This window comes from Vicugna pacos, chromosome 24 (assembly GCF_048564905.1).
Source record: "Vicugna pacos chromosome 24, VicPac4, whole genome shotgun sequence".
Lineage (NCBI taxonomy): Eukaryota > Metazoa > Chordata > Mammalia > Artiodactyla > Camelidae > Vicugna > Vicugna pacos.
The window spans coordinates 22,362,606-22,382,949 of NC_133010.1; the positions used below are offsets into that span (position 1 = coordinate 22,362,606).

General features: G+C 36.1%; 1 protein-coding gene across 1 annotated transcript in view; it reads left to right on the plus strand.

Moving 5' to 3' along the window:
* SMCHD1 (structural maintenance of chromosomes flexible hinge domain containing 1) overlaps positions 1–20,344 on the plus strand; it is a 114,852-nt gene extending 94,508 nt beyond the window's left edge. Inside the window, exons 43-48 of the mRNA XM_031690252.2 lie at positions 1,948–2,057; positions 2,431–2,501; positions 8,823–8,994; positions 14,254–14,412; positions 14,707–14,806; positions 20,161–20,344. Coding sequence (XP_031546112.1) covers positions 1,948–2,057; positions 2,431–2,501; positions 8,823–8,994; positions 14,254–14,412; positions 14,707–14,806; positions 20,161–20,185 — 637 coding nt within the window. The 3' untranslated portion in view covers positions 20,186–20,344. The remainder of the gene's footprint in view (positions 1–1,947; positions 2,058–2,430; positions 2,502–8,822; positions 8,995–14,253; positions 14,413–14,706; positions 14,807–20,160) is intronic.

The following is a 20,344-nucleotide window of genomic DNA, read 5'->3' on the forward strand; positions in this document are numbered from 1 at the left end:
CCTTTATTTGAAGCAAGGGTATAGATATGTATCTTTTGTCCTATTTATATCATATGAAAACAAGCAACCATCATTTTGGTAGAGAGGGTCTATATTGGAATTGTCATCAGAAAAGTTGAAATGTAAGAGACCTAATCTAGTTAGGTTGTTGCATCCTTGTTTTAATATATATCTGGTTTGTTTAAGTGTTTCAGCATTTGCTTTTCAAAATATGGTTTTAGGAAATAACCATGCAAACCAATTAGGCATTTTTAATCTAACTTAAGTTTTATGTATATTCTGATTTTGACTGTTTTTTAAAATCTACCTTAAAAAGCTAAAAGGAAATGTGTTAACAAAACAAAAAATATTAAAATGTGTAACAGGGTATTGACCAGTAATTTTCTCAGATTCCTAAACAAAGCTTTGCAAGGCTGTCATTTGGGTAGGAATGAGGACTTGAAGGAGAATAGGAACTAATATTAAGAGTTTACTGTGTCATTAAACTAACATTTTGTTTCATTTTGTAATCCAAAAGTAGACTGAGAAAACAGCTAGAATTTGAACTCAAATCTTTCTACTTCTAAAATCTCCCACTCTGCTACTAGTCAGGACCCACTTTAAACAACATGGGAAATCCTTTCAGATCATAATGACTGTGTTGGTAAGGGTAATATGTTTTGTGAAAATAGTTTTCCCTCCAGGAGGTCCTCCCTTTTCTTTATAACCTGAGGACCAAGTTAAGAATCCTCAATGTAGAGAAAGTATGAGTCTGGTATTTAAGGCTAATCCTTGCTCTAAAAACCAGTTACCCTGTCTTGGTATTGTGCCTCTTAATGGGATTGAGTTAGCTAGCTTCTAAAGCCATCCTGACCCTCTTCTCCTACTTGCAAGATTTGGGAAAGGGTACCGTATGTACTCTTGTATGGACACCCCAGTCAGCTTCCATGTCTTGAATCTCATTTTCCCTCTGGACTGCAGCTGCTCATCCTGTACACTGTGTGAGAGGGCAGCTAGCAGGCATACTAAGCTCCTTCCCTCCACGTATGCAGTCTTGGGCCTTTCCCTTCCCTCCTCCATTCTAGGACCACTCTCCACATGGACAGTCATACGTCACTGGCATCCTCATTTAGGGCCAGCTTGAGAGGTCACCTTTCTCCTTTCTGTGTCAAACTAAACGAAGGTTAGTTTATATTGATTTTACAAACTAATTAGAGATAGTAGTACACGTAAAACTAAGGAGATATTTTCACATGATAAATATTGTTTTCATTTCTAAGGCTGATAGTTAATCACTTAGGAGTATCACTTGTGCATGGGGAGTTGATTAACTAATCACAGAGATATGTAATACATTCATGCTTCTCATAGTATTTTTTTAATTAAAAGTTACATGTTTTGTAAGATACATGCACCCCAGTGTTCATAGCAGCGTTATTTACAGTTGCCAAGATAAGGAAACAGCCTGAGTGTCCATCAGCTGGTAAATGAATAAAGATGTGTCACACACACACACACACACACACACACAATGGAATACTAAGCCATAAAAAAAGAAGGACATTTTGCCACTCAACAGCAACATGGATGGACTTGGAGGGCATTACACTAAGTGAAATAAGCCAGAGAAAGACAGATACTGTATAGAATCACTTATAGAATCTGAAAAATCCAACAAACTAGTGAATACAACAAAAAGGAAGCAGGCACATAGTTACAGAGAACAAACTAGTGTTTACCAGCGGGGATGGGGGAGAGCAGTACAGTGGTGGGGGCGTGGGAGGTACAAACTGTGGTGTAGGAGAGGCTATAGGGATGTATTGTGCAACACAAGAAACATAACCAAGATTTTATAATAACTATAAATGAAGTGTAACCTTTAAATTTGTATTAAAAAATAAAATAAGATGTGAGGGGAAAAGTTGCATGTTTTGTTTAATATTTTTAAAAACGTTTCTTTTCATTCAGACCTCTACCTCATTACCGAAATGGAAAATTGTATTTTAAGCCCATTGGAGATCCCGTCTTTGCTCGAGATTTGTTAACATTTCCAGATAACGTAGAACATTGTGAAACAGGTAAAAGAAATTATGATGACTTTATTTTATAAAGACATTACATTTGTGATACAAGTATATAAAATATTGATTATGAAAATTTATGTTATTTAGCTTAAAAGTGATAGTTTTATTACTATTTACTTTGCTTATTTTTTCCTATTTTAGGAAAGTATTGAATAAAATTCTAATGTTAGCATTCTTTCTAAGAAAAATTTTAAAATTAATGTGTGTTAATACTTTTTAAAATCTGTTTTTTGAAATGTTTTGTATATATTAAGATTAAATAAAATTTACTATTAAGTTGCACCAATTGCTTTTACCTTTTTATAACATGACTAAATTTAAAGTTACTTATTTGAGTGGCACTCAGTTTGTTTACTGAATTTTTTAGTGTTTGGTATGCTGTTAGGAGACACCATTATTTTGGATAATTTGGATGCTGCCAATCATTATAGAAAAGAGGTATGTATTTGAATTCTTTTAAAATTTACAGCTCCAATTTTACTGTATATTTTTAAATCTTAATATATTAGACCCCTATATAGAAATTATTTTGTTTTATGATACATGTGCCCATGACTAAGTAACCTTGTCAAAACCAATTTAAATCCTAGAAATTGATAAGCAGCATGAAATTGGGCAAAATATGTGAGTGAATTTGCCAAGATGCAAATTAAAATGAGATGTTTGGGGGCTATGAACTTGTCTTTAAGACTCAAAATCGGTATTATTGATGGTGGGATTGAAAAAAAATACTCTCAGATAGTGTTGGAGGAAGTGTAATTAGGTGCAGCCCTTGTGTGTTAGTTGTTAGGGCTGCTGTAACAAAGTACACAGACCGGTAGCTTAGACAGCAGAAATGTATTGTCTCAGCTCATCAGGCTTGAAATCCAAATTCAAGGTGTAAGCAGGATCCATTCTTTGCAGGGGCTGTGAGGGAAGGATCTGTTACAAGCCTCTCTCCTTGCTTTGTAGATGGTCATTTTCTTCTTGTGTCTGTTCTCATCTCTGCATATCTGTGTCCAGATTTCCCCTTCTTATACGGACACTACTCACTGGATTAGATCCCACTCTTATGGCCTCAGTTCAACCCATATCACCTTTGGAGAGTGGTTTGGCAGTATAAATGTTTCAGTTGTCTGTTGCTACATAACAAAACACTTCAGAAGTTGGTGGCTTTAAACAGTAACAACATATTAGTTCCCATGTTTCTGTGGGTTTCTCCAAGTAATGTTGGCTAGGTTCACTGGGATGGTGAAAGCTCCAAATGCCTCACTCACACGGTTGGCAGTTGATGCTGGTTGCCATCTGGGGATTCAGCTGGAGTTGGCCAGAGGCTCAGCTGGTGCTTTGTGCTGGGGTTAATGTTCTCACCCTCACTTGCAGGTGCTGTGGGAATGCCATTAAGGTATTCAGAAACTTTTTTTTTAGCTAAGAGGATCTAGAAAGCAATGCCTTCAGTCTTTCTGAAGTCTTAACGTAGGGACATCCTTGACTTAGTTTTGACTCTGAGGCCACATTTTACTGGCTGTGCGCTGGATTTGATCTTAGCCCTGAGGCTCTCCATTTATTTTTCAAGAACATTTTGTTAACTGAACAGGCTGGGGAGGAAAAACAGTCCAACCCTGCAAGTTCTGAATTGGAAACATTTCCTTGAAATTATTTTTGAAAATGAATTAGTTCCTATAGTTTATCTCCCACTTGTACTGACTAGTTGATAGTGGCTAAGTACTCAATGGGGTTTGTAGGCTGGCAGACTTAAGATCTCTTCATATGAGCCTTTCCTTGCGGCTGCTTGGGCTTTTTCAAATGGCATCTGGGTTCTAAGAAGGGAAGTTCCAGCAGTGGAGGCAGAGCTGCAGGTCTCTTAAGTCCCAGCATCAGAATGTACATTCATTTAGTCAGAGTCTGGCTAGCCCAGATCCAAATGGGGGAATGGGGAGTTTGGAATAGACTCCCTTCTCTCCATGGGAGGGACAGAGAAGTTACAGCCATCTTTAGACCATCAGTAAATGTTAAAATAACTTACCCTACATCACACTTCCATATGAATATGAAGTTATGTACGAGAATACTTATTAGAATGTTTAAGAATTTTTAATGGGAAACTTTGGAGGTAGTCCAAACATTGACCAGTTAGGATTGTGCAACTCCACTACAGTAATTTATACACTAGAGGAGTATGTAGCTATTAAAAAGATATATAGTAGATTGATATGTCCTAACAAGGATGATGTACAAAATCTATCATCTTGTTAAAAAGTTGCAAAATGATATTTATAAGAGGATGCTCTTTTAAAAATAAGCTTATGTACTTTAAACAAGCTGGGAGAATTTGTTGTACATATTAAGAAGGATTATCCCTTCTCTATTTCAAGTTTTATTTAATGAGGGAAGAAAGGCAGTCTACTGTGAAGAAGGGCCTTCAGAGGGGGGCTGTTTTAAGACTGAAAAAAATAATAAAATAAGAAATTAAGTAAAATTTCAGTAGAGGAAATTCTCTTTGGAACTGAAGTCCAAAGGTCTTGAATTCTTTGATACACAAGAAATATTAATTTTATAAATATGCTGTTAGGGGCTTGAAAATGGCAGGTGATAAACATGTATGAAATTATAGGCTTGCAATTATTATAACTGAAAATGGGTAAGAATGCAGATCTTTAAGAGAAAACAGAGGCCAGTTTAAAATATGAGCCAATATCAGTATCTGTAGTGTATTCTGATATCATGGAGACCTTAGAAGCCATCTACTCTCACTTTCTAGATGAGAAACCTTAAATTCAAAGCAAATAGTGGATCTGTATCAAGTCATACTACTAGTTCATGGCAGAACTAGAACTTGTCAGAGCACTTTTTCTTTGGGCCCAGTTAAGGAGAAGTAATAAGTGTATCTTGAGTTTAGGAGAGCTAAATTAACGAGATTGTTGAAGACTAAATTACTAATTAGGGAACAGTATTTGGCATCTTCACGAATGGCTCCTTGTGAACCTAATAATGGCTGTAATATACTGTACCAGAAAACAGTTGTGGGCGGGGGAACTACTATTTTCTGATGGTGAGTAGCATATTTTTATGTCCTGATTATAGACTAAAAACCATACCCATTAAAATTTATGATAACTCAGGATCTGTTAGGAGCTGAAGCTTACTAGTGAGGCTGGGATAAACAAGTTGGGTAAAAACTGGAAGAGTCTAGTGAGTTCAGTCAGTTATTTGGACACTTACTGTGTATGAGACACAGTGGTATGCTATTAAATGTTGAACAGCCAGCTCTGGGGAGTAGGGTGGTGGGACCATGATTTGTAGCTTTTGCCAGTACCTGTAGTGAGAATACTTGTATCATAGCTGGTTTCCAGCTACTTGTGTGTGGCATTGAATGGGGCATTCAGGAGACCCGTTCTCATGACCCAGTAAATGGCTCCATTGCTAGGCACTGAGGGTTATGCAGAGGTAGTCTAGACAGCCCAGATAGCCAGAGGAAGTTCTAGCAGAGATGAACTTAAAAGGCCATTTCAAAAGGCTATTTCTGGCTATATGTCATTATATCTTACTGTGTGAACTGGCAAGAAAGTAAGAATTCTAAGTGAAGGTAGGAACCCAGAGAGGTGAACTTACCACAAAAGCCAGATTTTGCTTGGAGAACATTTGTCAAACTAACTGAATTTGAGCATCAATTTTTCACTCCCTTGAAAGGCTCATGGGGTAAAACACAAAACCCAGGGCTTCAACCAAAGTTAGGAATCTGATAGGAGACCCCTTTCGTGACAATCTGGATTCCCACTTCACAAAGGGCTAAGCCTTCATATAAGGGTCAAGAAACAAATTAACTTGCCACTTCCATCTGAACTCCAAGTGCCTCTAGAGACTGCAAGAAAATTGTCTCTCTTAAACCTTGGCAGTATGTGGAAAAGGCAAAAATCTGTTTTCCTAGAGACTTCCTTGATATAAACAAATTACCTATTGTGTCTGTTTGCAGCCTGCATTCATAATACTTGAATGGTCTGAAAAACCTCAAGGTGAACATTTGATTTCATATGGTGCTGGACTGACAGTGGCCTTAGATAACTGATCAGGGCAAACACAGAGTCTCTCTTGAAAAATTCAGCTGTAACTTAAACCTGAAATAGTTTTCATATAGAACATAAGAGCAAATATTTTTAAAGTATATTTTATATATTTTTAGAAATGGAAGTATTGGAAATAAGAAAAGAACAAATAGATGTGAAAAAATCAAATAGAGCATCTAAAAATAAAAAAAAGTAATAAAAATTAAATAAAAAGCTTAACAGCTTAATAGAGAATTTAGTGAATTGGAAGGTAGTTCAGAAAATGAGCCAGATGTAGCCCAAAGAGGAAGGATAGAATGAGAAAATCTAAAATAAAAGTCTAATCAGAGTGCCAAAAAGAGGAGGATGAAAGGATCACAGGCAATATTTGAAGAACTAATGGCTGAAAACTTTTTAGAACTGATGAAAGACACCAATTCATAGCTTCAGAAAAATGTTAGAAAGCATATGTGACAAAAGCAGGTGCAGCATTTATTCCTCATAATGGGTAGAGCACATACTGATTTCTTCGCTTCCAGAGGTTTAAAGGAAGTCATACGTCACTCTGCCAATTAAATTGTGTTTTAAATCTCTTCTAAGGAAAGGCTTTTATGACATCTCTTGGTGACATTGTTAGGTTTAGTAGTCTTTGTTACTGTTTTCTCTTCCTAAACTCTTCATGCCATTTATACCACGTCACCCCTTGTTGATTCCATCCGTTCCTAATCCTTACAGCAGTTGTGAGTATTGCCCTAGAGCCATAGCACTGCTGTTCACTGACTGAATTTGCAAAAGCTGTCGTCACCTTTTTTGTCCTAATATACTCTTAGAGAGGATTGAAGATATAATATTTGTAAATGGTAAATTACAATAAAATACACATAACAGCATTCACCATCTGAACCATTTTTAGCTGTACAGTTCCGTAGTCTTAATGACATCAACGTTGTTGTACAGCCAATCTCCAGAACGCCCTTCTTTCTGTAAATGGAAACACTGCCCAGCACATAGCAACTCCTCATTCCCCCTTCCTCCCATGCCATTTGAGATATGAAAAACTGTTTTCTGCCTGAGGCTTGTAACTCGTACTGTCAGTCTGTTATCAAGAGAGTAGACAAGAAATCTGAGTGTGTTTGTTATTTAAGTGGTATAAAAACTGTGTAAAAAAAAAATTGCCTGAATCCTGATAAATGAATAGTATGTGAATCCAGTCTGTATTTTTAATGTTCACTTTTAGAAAACATAAATCCAGACCAAAACTAAGATAGTAAGGTGTGATTGTTTGTGTGACTAAAAGATTCATTTCACCAAAGAGTTAACCACAGATTTTCTTCAAACAGGCCTTCTGTTGCATTTAAATTTTATAAAAAGTATTTAATTTGATGGGAAAACACTGTAAAGTACCCTAGAATTATGTTAAAAGAATAAATACTAGTCATGACTTCCTATTACATTTCCTTTTACTTTTCATTTTGTTTTAAAAATCAAATTTTATTTAATCTTTTATAATTCAGAAACTACTTAATCCTCAATATTAGATTAGATTAGGTGTTTTTACATATTGCTAAATTATAATATTCTTCAGTCATTTTTCATGTGTGCATTCTGTTCCATTGCGTGGATGTGCTGTTATTTATGTGACTTACTGAGATGTGTAAGTTTCATATTTTTCATTATTAAAACAATGTTTCAGTGCACATTGTTCACATCTGTGATGTTTTTTCCAGAATATTTTTAGAAGTGGAATTGCTGGGTCATGCAAAATGTTAAGCTTTTTAACACTTATCACATTTGCTTTGAGAAGGGCTGTCCCAGAGCAGATTAGTACAAGACCCTTCCTCCAACATTCTATGTGGTGTGCATGTGTATTTTAACATTTTGAGTAATGAAAATATCTCTTGAATTCCAGTTCAAATTGTTTCAGTTCTGCTTCATTACCAGTAAAGTTGAACTTTATTTTTGTGTATCTCCTAGACCTTTTTTTGAAAGAACATTCTTAAAGATTATGAAATATTAAATCCAGTGTTTTCCTTTTATTCTCTGACTTCTCTTTGAGAATTTAGTTCTTTTTATATATATATATATATATAAACTTTTTTTTATATATATATATATATATAAACTTTTTTTTATTGAGTTATAGTCATTTGAGAATTTAGTTCTTAACACTTTCTACTTCCCTTTCCATGACTTAGGCTTTACCACGTAATTCTAGTTTCCCCAACTCTCAATTTACTAGCTCTTTTTCTTCCTGCAACTGAAATCATAGTATTGTCCTCTGAAGATGCATCCCTTTGCTTTTTAGTTTGTATTTTCTTCAGTCTAATGTAATGTTCTTTTTGCTGTCCTTTGATGATCTGGAACACTTGCATCTAACAGAAGGAAACTTTGCTAGTGACACTGCCTCGACACTGACTTGGGCTTCAGAAGCGCACAGCTCTCTGGCTTGTCCCTCTCTCTTCCTTCTTCTTGTCAGTCAAGCTATCAGTCAGATCATCAGTTTTACTTTTTTTCCGTTTGTGTTGTCACTCTTCTAGATTAGGCTAACACTTGAGAGGTAATGTAATTCATTTTCTTCCCCAGTCATCTTACACATCACTAGCTAATTAATTGTATGAAAATACTACCATGATCATGTCATTTCTTATCTCTGAATCCCTAAATGATTTCTCCTTTCTTAGAGCAACTGAAATAAGTTTTATAGACTCACTAATTAATATCCATTTAATTACAATAGGTTGTTAAAATTACACACTGTCCTACACTGCTGACCAGAGATGGAGATCGCATTCGAAGTAATGGAAAGTTTGGGGGCCTTCAGAATAAAGCTCCTCCAATGGATAAACTTCGGGGAATGGTATTTGGAGCCCCAATACCAAAACAGTGCCTGATCTTAGGGGAACAAATAGGTAGGTTAAAGAAGTACTTAAATAACACTTTCTTAACTGATTTTAATCCTTTATTTGGAGCTTATGTATTGAGATTCTGCTGTCAAAACTTAACCAGTAACAAATGTGAATAAGGTGTTTTTGTCCAGCCTGTCCAGCTTTCTTACATCAAGTAGCTGAAATACATACATAGGAAGTAGCTTTTCCCTCATATTTTCATTCGTTTCTTGAAACAAAGAAAATATTGTCCTTGTTGAATAAACCAGTATTTCATAAAGTAATCATAATACTTATCTTTGTATCAAAGTTGGTAACTGTCTAGACAAACCTAAGAACTTTTTTTAGAGTGTGTGACGTGTGACCTCCTTTCTCCATTTTCCCTTCTGTAGACTGTGTCCTCTGCTTCCAGTTGGCTGATATAATTGTCCATATGTCTATGCTCTGAAGTGCATATACTTTACAGGAGGGTCTCCTGCAGGCCTCACCTAAGAGCCTATTTGCTCCCAATTTTATATACTTCTAACATACTTGGATATCTATTTTTCCAGCAAAAAGTAGTTTCTTGTTACTAACTTAAAAATAAATAGTAAATTATAGTAAAATACATATAACAAAGTTAATCATCTTAATTGTTTTTACATGTACAGTTCAGTAGTGTTAAGTACATTCATACTATTGTACAACCAATCTCCAGACATTTTCTCGTTTTGGAAAACTGAAACTCTATACCCATTAAACAGCAGCTCCCCTTTCTCCCCTCCTCCCATGCCCCTGGCAACTACCTGAGTTTTTGTCTCTGTGAATTTTACGACTCTAGGCACCTCGTATGTGGAGTTATACAGTATTTGTCCTTTTGTGACCGGCTTATTTCACTTAGCATAATGTCTTCCTGGTACATGAGCACTGTAGTATGTGTCAAAATTTCCTTTCTTTTAAGGCTGAGTAGTAGTCTGTTGTAATGTATACACCACATTTTGTTGTTAATTTTTATTAATATATAACATACATAGAGAAAAGGGCACATTTCATAAACATACAAGTTTTTCACAAAATGAACACTGCTTCTGTGTTAATAGGACATTATCAGCCCTATAGAAGGCTTCTCATACCTCTGCCAGTCACTGCCCAACCCCCTCTCCAAAGGATATCAACTTCCCTGACTTAAAAGAGCATAGATTAGTTTTTCCCATTTTTATACTTTAGATAGAGTCGTGCAGTCCATGCTTTCGTGTGTGTGTGGCTTTGTTCAACACTGTGTGAGTAATTGTAGCTCATTTCCATTGCAGGATAGTATTCCATTGTATAAATGTACTGCAGTTTATTTCTTCATTATTCTTCTGTTGAGGAATTTGAGTAGTGTCCAGTTTTGGGTAACTACTTCAGCCTCCAGCTATGTTTAAAATAGTAACTGAGAAAGATGGTGGGAAGAAGGTTGTTTTATTTTCTTTTATGAGATGGTCAGTCAGGTACAGCTGCAAGAGGAGACTTAGAAAAACAAAGTTGATTGTACTCACAGGTCCTAGGGACAGGAGGCACAGCAAGCCACACAGGACCACGTGGCAAAACACCAGGGTGGTCACGAGGCAGGGGACAGGAGCAAGGATGGTGCTTAAGCCACAGCTTTATTGGCATCTCTGCAGGAAAGACATGTCAGGGTAAACAGCTTAAGATTGATCAGTTTGAATATTTTCAGTGGTCTTTGGGCTCTTGGCACAGTTTTTAGCTCATAGCCTGGTGCCTGGCTCTGAGATGATTCAGGCAGAGGAATATTGCTTCTTGGGATTCAGGGGCCAGATAGAGTGGGCTTGGCTCTGGATTGGTTAGTTTGTGTATCAGAAGCTTGCTGGGCCCCTAGCTGTCTCACAATTGGCTTGTCACAGGAGGGGCAATCTCTCGCCAGCCAGAAAGGTTTAAGGTGTCAAAACATCATAATGTACAGAAATTTTAAATTATATACAATACAAAGTTTCATACATCTGTTACTGATCGCAGTGAGTGCATGAAAAAAAGTCTTCTCTACAGACAATAAGTGAACGTCTAAGCAAACTGATACGTCAGAGAATACAATTTAGTTAGGGGCAGTGAGTCACCGTAAAAATCCTCAACCCTTATCACTCCAGCACTGCAGTTTACAACAGTCAGTCCCAAACTAAAAAGAATTACCTGTGGAACCTTTAAAATATTGGCAGAATTTCCAGTTTGCCTGGGCATCTGAAAGTCAGTCTAATAGTAAGGCCTTTTCTATAGATCTTTGGAAAGAAAAGATTTCTTGTTAGCTATTTTGGTGGTGGTTTCATAGGTGTATGCAGCTATCAAAATTCATCAAACTGTACAACTGAAATATGTGTAGTTTACTGTACAGGAATTATACCACATAAAGGTGTTTTAAAAAAAAAAGATTTCTGTGTCCTATTGGTTTGTCAAATATGTAAAGTTAACAGATAATGCAAGAATTTCAAAAATATGAGTTATTTTTTCTTCTTGATTAATATCTTTAAAGATACAATCCACATACAGACTAATGATTCAGCAATAAGCACTCAAATATTAGACAAACGGTTTAAAAAGTCAAGTAAGATAGTTTAAGGTTACTGATATTTATAAGGTAGTTCTGATTTTAAGCAATAGCAACCTGTCCCAGGCCACTTTGAGTGAAATAGGAACATATTGGGAAGAAAGTGGAAGAAATCATGGAGTCAAAGGAGATTGGAAACAGCCAAGACAAAAACGATGACTGGGATGTTCAGCGGTCTGAGCTGCTGTGCACCTTCACCTGGGAAGGCATCTTTTAACATGACTCAGGTCCTGCAACTCCTAGGAAAGAGAGATTCGCTCCAGAGTCAGCCAGCATAGGAAGGTCAGAAAAAACAGAGCTTGAAGGATCAGCCTCCTCCACTAGTGTCATGGGATTGTTCACACAGAGAAAGCAATTCTGAACTAGACTACCACCACAAAAATTCCCTGCTACCAGCACAATTAAAAGTAGGGGCTTTGTCTTCTAATTTTGCTTACGTAGTGTTTTGCATTATTGCATTTGCTATGAGATGGTGAAATAAAAGCAAATAAATTCAGAGCACAAAACAAGAAAAAATATTGCGTGTTATAAAATTAAGATGATTAGAAAGAAGACCTTGAGTGTGAATACATGAAGGTATTTCATTAAGAGGCAAAAACATTCAGACTTTTAAAATCTAGTGACAGGATATATAAAAATAGCTATCATTTACTGAGTAGTTAATATGTGCCAGGAAGTATGGTGAAGTTAAAGTGAGTAAAGAGAGACTTGTGGACATTTAAATGACACAAGAAGCCACATGGTCAGTAAACGATACAAGACTCAAACCCAGAGCCAGCTATACCTGAAGACTGTTCTCTCCATGACACAGCTTTATATTCTCCATAAGAAATTCCCTTCTATACAAATACAAGGAAAAATTAAAGAATTAACAAAGATGCAAACATTGAATAGAAGAAATCACAAGGAACAGTGTCAAAGTTAGCTTTAAGGCAGGGGCACTGAAAGGACAAAGGTAAGTTAGTTCACTTTGATAACAGATGTGCTCCACATGAGAGTAAATAAGTAAAGGAGTTAAAAGAAACTTTATAGACACCATGGTCAATACAAGTTACGTTTTACATACAAAAAGTTGGGAATTGACTTAAGCTGCTTATGTATAAAATATGAACTTACTATTAGTGTTCCATTTAATGGGGAATATTTACTATTCCATCTTTCGGTTTATAAATAAGTTGACTAATGTTCTATTAAAGCTTTTGAGTATACTAATTTCTTGAATATTTAAAAGGTAAAAGAACCTCATAGCTGACTTACTATATTAAGAAATAGGATTTCAACTCTTCATGACCTGAAGTCTTCTTGTATATTGTCTTCTAAATTAGGCAGCATCCCTGACCTAATGGTTTGGATGTAATTTTGTAACTTATTCACATACAAAATGCATCCTATTTTATGTACATAGAAAACATTCCTTTAATATGAAATTAGAAATACCATCAAACCGGAAAGCCAGACTTTTTTATAGGTACCTTTGCATTCCCAATAAATCATAAAGAAATAAGAAACATAAGGACCTTATCATCACTCAGTTACACAAAAAGAGTTTCTATTGAAATTTGTAAATCTAGTCATAAGCATTCACAGGTGTGTGTGTTTGCTCGCTCATTCTAAGTGTTGATTCCCAGAACGGTGGGGGAGGGTATAGCTCAGTGATAGAGCATGCACAGGGTCCTGGGTTCAATCCCCAGTACCTCCACTAAAAAAAAAAAAACCGCAATAATTTAGAAGTACATAAATAAACCTGATTACCTCCCCCTCCAGAATTCTGGATAGTTTTTTTAAAATGCTGTTCTTGACCTTTAAAGTATAGACTGTCTCATCTTATATATAATGTACCCTGACTCAAATAATTTCTTCCAGTTTTGCATGTAAACCACTGTATATATTTATTAAATATTTGGGTATTTGTATGCCCATTCCCATGAATATTGGTCATCTTTGTGTGACTAGACTCTCAAAGGGCAAAATTGTAAGTATTTTAGGCTCTGTGAGCCATGTGGCAAAATCAGAGGTGTTGGAGCATATTTATATAACCATTTAGAATGTAATCATTTACAACTCTATAAAACATTCTTGGCCCATGGATTATATTTTGCTGAGCCCTAGACTAGAGTATAGTCAATGTATTTAATTTTTATTGTCTAGTAAATCATAGGGACAGGCAGTAAATACTTTCAAACTTGAGTAATGTAGTACATTTTTAAACAAAGTAATTTAATGAAAGTTTTTTTTTTTTAATTAGGTATCAAGAGTGCATTTTTGAAAGCTGTGTCTGAGATAATGGTCAGGTCTGTTGGAAGCAGTGATTTTCTAATACTATATTTAATGCATTCTTTCTCCCCCCCCTCCAGATTTGTAAGGATGGAAAGTGGAATTCAGCTGAATACTGAATATCAAGCAGGATATAAACACTGAGAGTGATTTATTCAGAGTATTTTTTAATATAGAAAACTCCTTCCTGACACAGAAATAATTTTATTAAAGTGAAGCAGCTGAAGAAAATTAAAATTTAACCAGCACGAGTCCTGTGCTGGGGTCTTGAACTGCTTTTTTGTTTCATTTGTTCACATTGAACGTTATTTAAAAAAGTAGTTCCTGCATGGTACTACAACACTGCACCCAGTGTTGCTAATTCTTCTCTCCTAAAAGGCTTTGATATGGTATCAGTAGTTTTAATGAAGTGTCAACTGGTTTCTCTGCAGACCTTCTTCAGCAGTACCGCACTGCAGTGTGCAGGCTGGGCACGGTTAACGAGGACCTTAACGGTCAGTTGAAGTACCTTCACACTCCTGATATGAAGAAGAAAAAACAAGAACTTGATGAACAGGAGAAAAATCTGAAACTAATAGAGCAGAAACTAGGTATTGTAGTTTTTGTTGACGTCTACTTTCTCTGCATGAAGATAGTATATATAATTAGAGAGGATTCAACTATAAGAGGAAAGAATGCAGATGATCCAGAACCTAAATTGACAGACACTCTTGGCCTCCAAGTAAACTGATAAATGGGTGTAAATTGTTTTCTCAGCAGGAGTACTAAGAAACATTCTCAGTATTATTTATTAATTCTTCTATAAATTAGATATGTTTGCTTTTATTGCTTATAATAATTCCAGTCTTTTTAAAGTTAATTTTCTACATTTTCTGTCTTTACAGGGATGACTCCCACACGTAAATGTAATGACTCACTGCGTCATCCAACGACAGATTGTCCAATTCCTCCTAAAAGAATGAGAAGAGAAGCTACAAGACAAAGGTGAGTCTTATGACATGAAAGTTATTATTGGTTAATTTATCAAAGCTCTTGGCTCATCATACTTTAAAAATAGCTTGAGTTTCTTATTTCCCCCCGAACCAGAATTAATTTTGTTTTATTTTTTTAACTGAACTACGTGATGGATAATGAAGATAAGACATTACCATTATATTCTCCTAAAATACTCCAATTTTCTAAATGACTTTTGCAGAATATTTGGAAACTTCCAAATACGCTGCATTCTGCTTCGTAGGACCAGCACCTTGATAAGTATAGAGTATGCAAAATCACTTGTACATTACTGATTTAAAAATTACTTATAATGTGTAGTTTGGAAAATCAAATACCATTTCTATAGCTCACCAAAAAGCCAGCAAAGCCATCTGTAGCCTAAGTCAGTGAAGAAAATTGTCCATTTCAGATTAGATGTTATCAGTAAGGCCATCCCACAGAAGGATACCATAGTACTGGGATTTCTTGTACATTATTTCAGAAGGTTCACATATAGATCCTGCCTGAGTAAGTTTCTCATATTGAACTTGAGGAGTTCCTTAGAGACTCGGAGGTTTAGAACTGGTGTTCCATGCCCTTTCTATCCATCCACACAGTCTATATTTACTCAGTAACTGCTTGATCATTTTGTGCTGTATGTTGCTGGGTGAATAAAAGTGACATTGTTCTTGCCCCCATGGGAGTCCTACGATCCTGTACAGAAGGACAATTCAAAAAAGTAAACCTTTTTCTATATGTAAACATACAGAATAATGTTAAGTTTTATGAAAGAAGAAAGGATTCAGGTGATACTAAATAATGGGAAAATGATATCGGTTGTCAGGAAAGGTGCATTTTAGCAGAGAACTGAAGGGTGCTAAGCCAGCCATATAGGGATTGGCTTCTGTGAGAGAGAAAATAGATATGAAATCTCTGAGAAAATAACAAGCCTGGCATGTTTGAGGAACTGAGATGATGTGAGGCTGAAGTATAGTGGGCAGGAGGAAGAGGGTCCCAAGATGTGGTTGAAAAAGTAGACAGAAGCCAGATTGTGCCCCTCCCCAAAATAATACATCGGAAAACAGTGTGAGATAAAATTCTGTGTTCCGAGTCCATTGATGTCTCTTGAGTACTTAACATTGTGAGCTAGCAGTAGGGGTGAAGTTCCTTGGGATATCTAGCTTTAAAGTAAATTAGGGAGGAGAGCTACTGAAATGATGAGATTAAAAGAATACAGTGCTCACTAATATGAGAGAGCTGTTTCCACTACGTGGGCATGTGTATGGTGTGTTTATTATAGGCATGCAGTATATGGAAACTATTAAGCTGACCATTGAAAGTGTGTTAGGGCAATTTAGCATCAGAAAGAATATTTGCAATGGGTTTAAACACAGAATTTTCATAAATCATGAGTTCAAAATGCACAAAAAAATCCTCACTGATCATCATTGACAGTTGCTAGGACACCATCTCATTACTGTGAAAATAGATGTATTCATTTAGAAAAGACATATTCATTCATGTTCTATGACAGATGGGGAGCATTTTTCCAGTTTCCTAAGAGACTGCGTGAGGAGGTTCCTTCCCAGCAGTTCTGAACTGAAGTATTTATCCTTGAAGCCACACTACAGCCTCAGCGCTGAATTAGCCTAGGACCTTACTGTTACTGCAGAGATACAAAGACGTCATTGATTTGGATCTTGTTCATTACAATTTTATAGCAGTTCAGAGGTGGTATGGGCTAAAGTTCCCTTTTTAGTTTAAGCTGTTAGTAGTAGTACCATTTTCATTAAAGTAGTACATGTATATAAATCAAATGGTGTAGACTTAGTGTTGCACTGGGTAATGTGAACGAACCACACATGGAATTTAAAATCTTCTAGGAGCCATATTAAAAAGAAGCAGATTAATTTTAATCGTATGCTTTACTGAACACAGTATACAAAATATTATCATTGCAGGATATTGTAAATTGAAGATTATTAATGAGATATTTTAAATTCTTTTTTCACACAAAGTCTTCAAAATTCAGAAAGACAGAAAATCTCTGTTAGAAGTAGCTACATTGTAAGTGCTCTGGAGCCGTATGGGGCTGGTGGCTCCCAGACTGGACAAGAGATTATGGTGATGAGCTCTTGTTCCTTTGCATTCTTGCCCGATCCCATTCCCCAGAGGCAGCCTTTGTTTCAACTGTTTTAGTTATTCTGTTGTGGCCTCTTTTCTTTTTTTTTTAAATACATTATGTCTGTCTTGTTTTATCAGCTTTCAGACAGCACAGCCTACGCAACACCTTGGTGTGGAGGTATATCTTGCCTGGCCCACCTAATGACTTTTGGACTAAATTGTTCTGAATTATTTTAGGACTTTCCCTTTATTGTGATATTCCATTTTATTCTCGCCTGCAACCATCAACTGAGTCCTCCATGCCTTTTTTCAAAGGTAGAAGTGGTAAATAGCATATATTATTATGGCTATGTAAATATTTAGTATAGGCAAAGCTGTGTGCTAGAATTATGTTTCCTTCTCTTACTTAGGCCACCAGTTTGTGTTCCAGTCATCAAAGTCAAGTAAATCCCCCATACTGTTTTAGTTCTTAAAATCACGGTAAATTTTAATCCAGTTCGTATTTAGACTGTTCCTGGGATGCTATTAACTTCTGTGGAGTTCCTAATTTCCTTTCTTTTTTCCTTTCACTTTGTATCTTGATCGTGTTTTCTTCTTCCTGCTTTAGTAACTGGTAACTGTATAGTCCTCCTGGGTCCTCTTTGGCTGCTTTCTTGCAATGAATCCAAAGTTTCTTAGATTCCTTATCTTTCTTTCTCTTATAACTTCCTTAGGAAAAGTGTATAGAAAGAAACTGGAGCCCTTGCATGTCTGAAAATGTCATCCTTCTGCCCTCACATTTGATTGAGGTTTTCTGGGGATTGTAGGATAGAAACAAGGCTGGAATCTACTAAAGGAAGAGGTCCTGGGAATAGTCAAAAGACAGTGGGACGCAGTTTGCCTGCGGGAACCCTAGAGAGACTGTGGACTCAGAGAAGTCCAACCCAGAACAGGAAGAGGGGAAGCAGAATGGAAGAGGAGAGGAAACCTAGCCTAGAAAATGCCAGATTTTCAACCCAAAACTTTGAGAGCTTTGTTCCCTTGTTTCCACCTGGAAACTGCCACCAGGAAGTTAGATAATGATAATAATTAGTTAATTAAATGTTGAAGTATTGGCCTCTGGTGTAGCTGGTCATACCCTAGAGGCTTGTCTAGTGCTGCCATTGAAGGACTAGCACCTGCTGTTTGGCTCTTTAGCCACACCCTTAAAGCAAAGCCTGCTGGTCCACTGATCCTGCTCCACCCTGTCCATTAAAATTCCCAGAGAGGAGACTTGATGGTAAAACAGTTCTGTTTTTATAACAGCTGAAGAAATCCAGGCCAACAGCACAGTCCTCTTCCTTAAATGTAGTTTGTACAGCCAGGAGTCATCACACGTTTGAGGGGAGTCAACAACATGTGAGGGGAAATCCAAGATAATATAGCAAAACCAACCCTGAAGTTGATTCAACAGAACTCTTTTTAAAATTACACATGATTCCTAATTAGATTACAGACAGAGTTACATTCATAGAAAACTAAGAGGATATTAGGAGAAAGATACAGCCAGGACAAGATTATGAGTACTGAAATAAAAAAATTCAAAGAACTGAAGTCAAGGAAACTTCCCAGAGAAATAGGGAGACTATGTGAAGAGAAAGGGGATGCAGAGAACCAACTGAGACTATCAAGAATCCTAGAAAGAACAAAATGGAAAAGAAAGATGTGGAAGTTCCCAGGGATGAAAGGGCCCATTGAATGCCCACACCAGTGGCTGACAGAAGATACACCAAGATAAGTCATAGTAAGCTGTAGAATAACAAGGAGGAAGAGTGTAAATGTTTTCAGAGTGAGGGCGAGAGAACCAGAATGTCACACAGAACAAAACCCAAAAAGCCACTGTCGTCTAGCTTTATGGTGGCAGGTAAGAAGATTCAGGTTGAAAGTTTGGTATATTCTAGCCTATGGCTTCCCTTTTGCATTCTGCTTATCTTTGAGAAAGTTAAAATCACTGTAAATTTCAATTTAAAATTTTAATCATTGTTTAATTAATAATTTCCTCATCCCCAAGTCTCTGCCTATGCATCATAAATCACACTATATCAAAAATGTTAGAGCATTTGAAATTAAAGTATATTAACAGTGTTGAAATAGTGATATATTTCATCCACACAGTTGGAAGCAAATTCAGTAATATATTGTATATTGTGTGTGTGTTTATATGTTGTTTGTATGTATTATCTACTTATATATTTATTGTTAGCTTTTATAGGGATTACATACCATATTTCATCAACTATTAATATGTCAGTAATTAGAAGAAATACCATTTCATTAAACATTAAAGGAAAATGCTGCAGATTAACTCATGACATTGTAAGATGGATTTCAGAGATGTTAAATGTGGAAAAATGTGGATCTTAGAATGAACAAAATATGCTTAGCAGTATATACTGTGTGGTAGATTCATAGACATCAGTTTTCTGATCCATTTTCTACTTATAAAGATTACAGAATAGCTCTTCTTGGTTTTTTTGTTTTTGGAGGGGGGAGGTAATTAGGTTTGTTTCTTTGTTTATATATTTATGTATTCATTTATTTATTTAATAGAGGTACTGGGGTTTGAGAACCCAGGACCTCATACATGGTAAGCACTCACTCTACCACTGAGCTATACCCTCCCCCCTTTACAGATTAGCTCTTTATCGAAAATGTCTGTCTTCTATTTGGAGATGACAGCTGAGGGAACTATTGTTAAAAAATAAAATAGTATATCTGAATGAGAAGATAGCTACATATATTTATATATATATACACTAAGATGTTCATTCTTTTCATCTCTATGTGAATGGAATTATGGGTATTTTAAAATGTTTTTCCTTTTGCTTGTCTTTGTTTTGTTACTTTTCTTAATAAGCATTATAATTCTTGTTAATTTTTAAAATAGTAATTTCATTTTAGAAGTGTGGGAGGTAAGCAAAAATCTGCATAACTTGGGTCTGAAATATACCATTCCAAAGAACTATGGTATAAATTACTTACCCCTTCTTTTGTATATATTAGTTACTGCTTTTATTTTAGGCTTTTGTTTTTACATGTATATATGTAAAATAAGTGACTATATACAAGGGTTTAATTAAGTCTGTTTGTACCAAGAATGATAATTAATAAAACATAGTTCCACTGGAAACTTAACCATCCACATCTGATGAGGGAGTTCAGGAAAGGAAAACTTTGGTATGTAAAACTTAATGCATTTTTTTTTTCCCCACTTTGATCAGGATTATAACCAAAACAGATCTGTGAGATGTGACAGAGAAGAAGGGGCCATTGGTCTCACTAAGAATGCCCTGCCTTTTGCAGCTCTGTTTCAGAAGACCAGGAGGGTAACTTACAGACTGAATATTTCTAGGGATGACACAGGTATCTGGGCATGCATTTCCATGTCTGTCCGGATGGGACTGG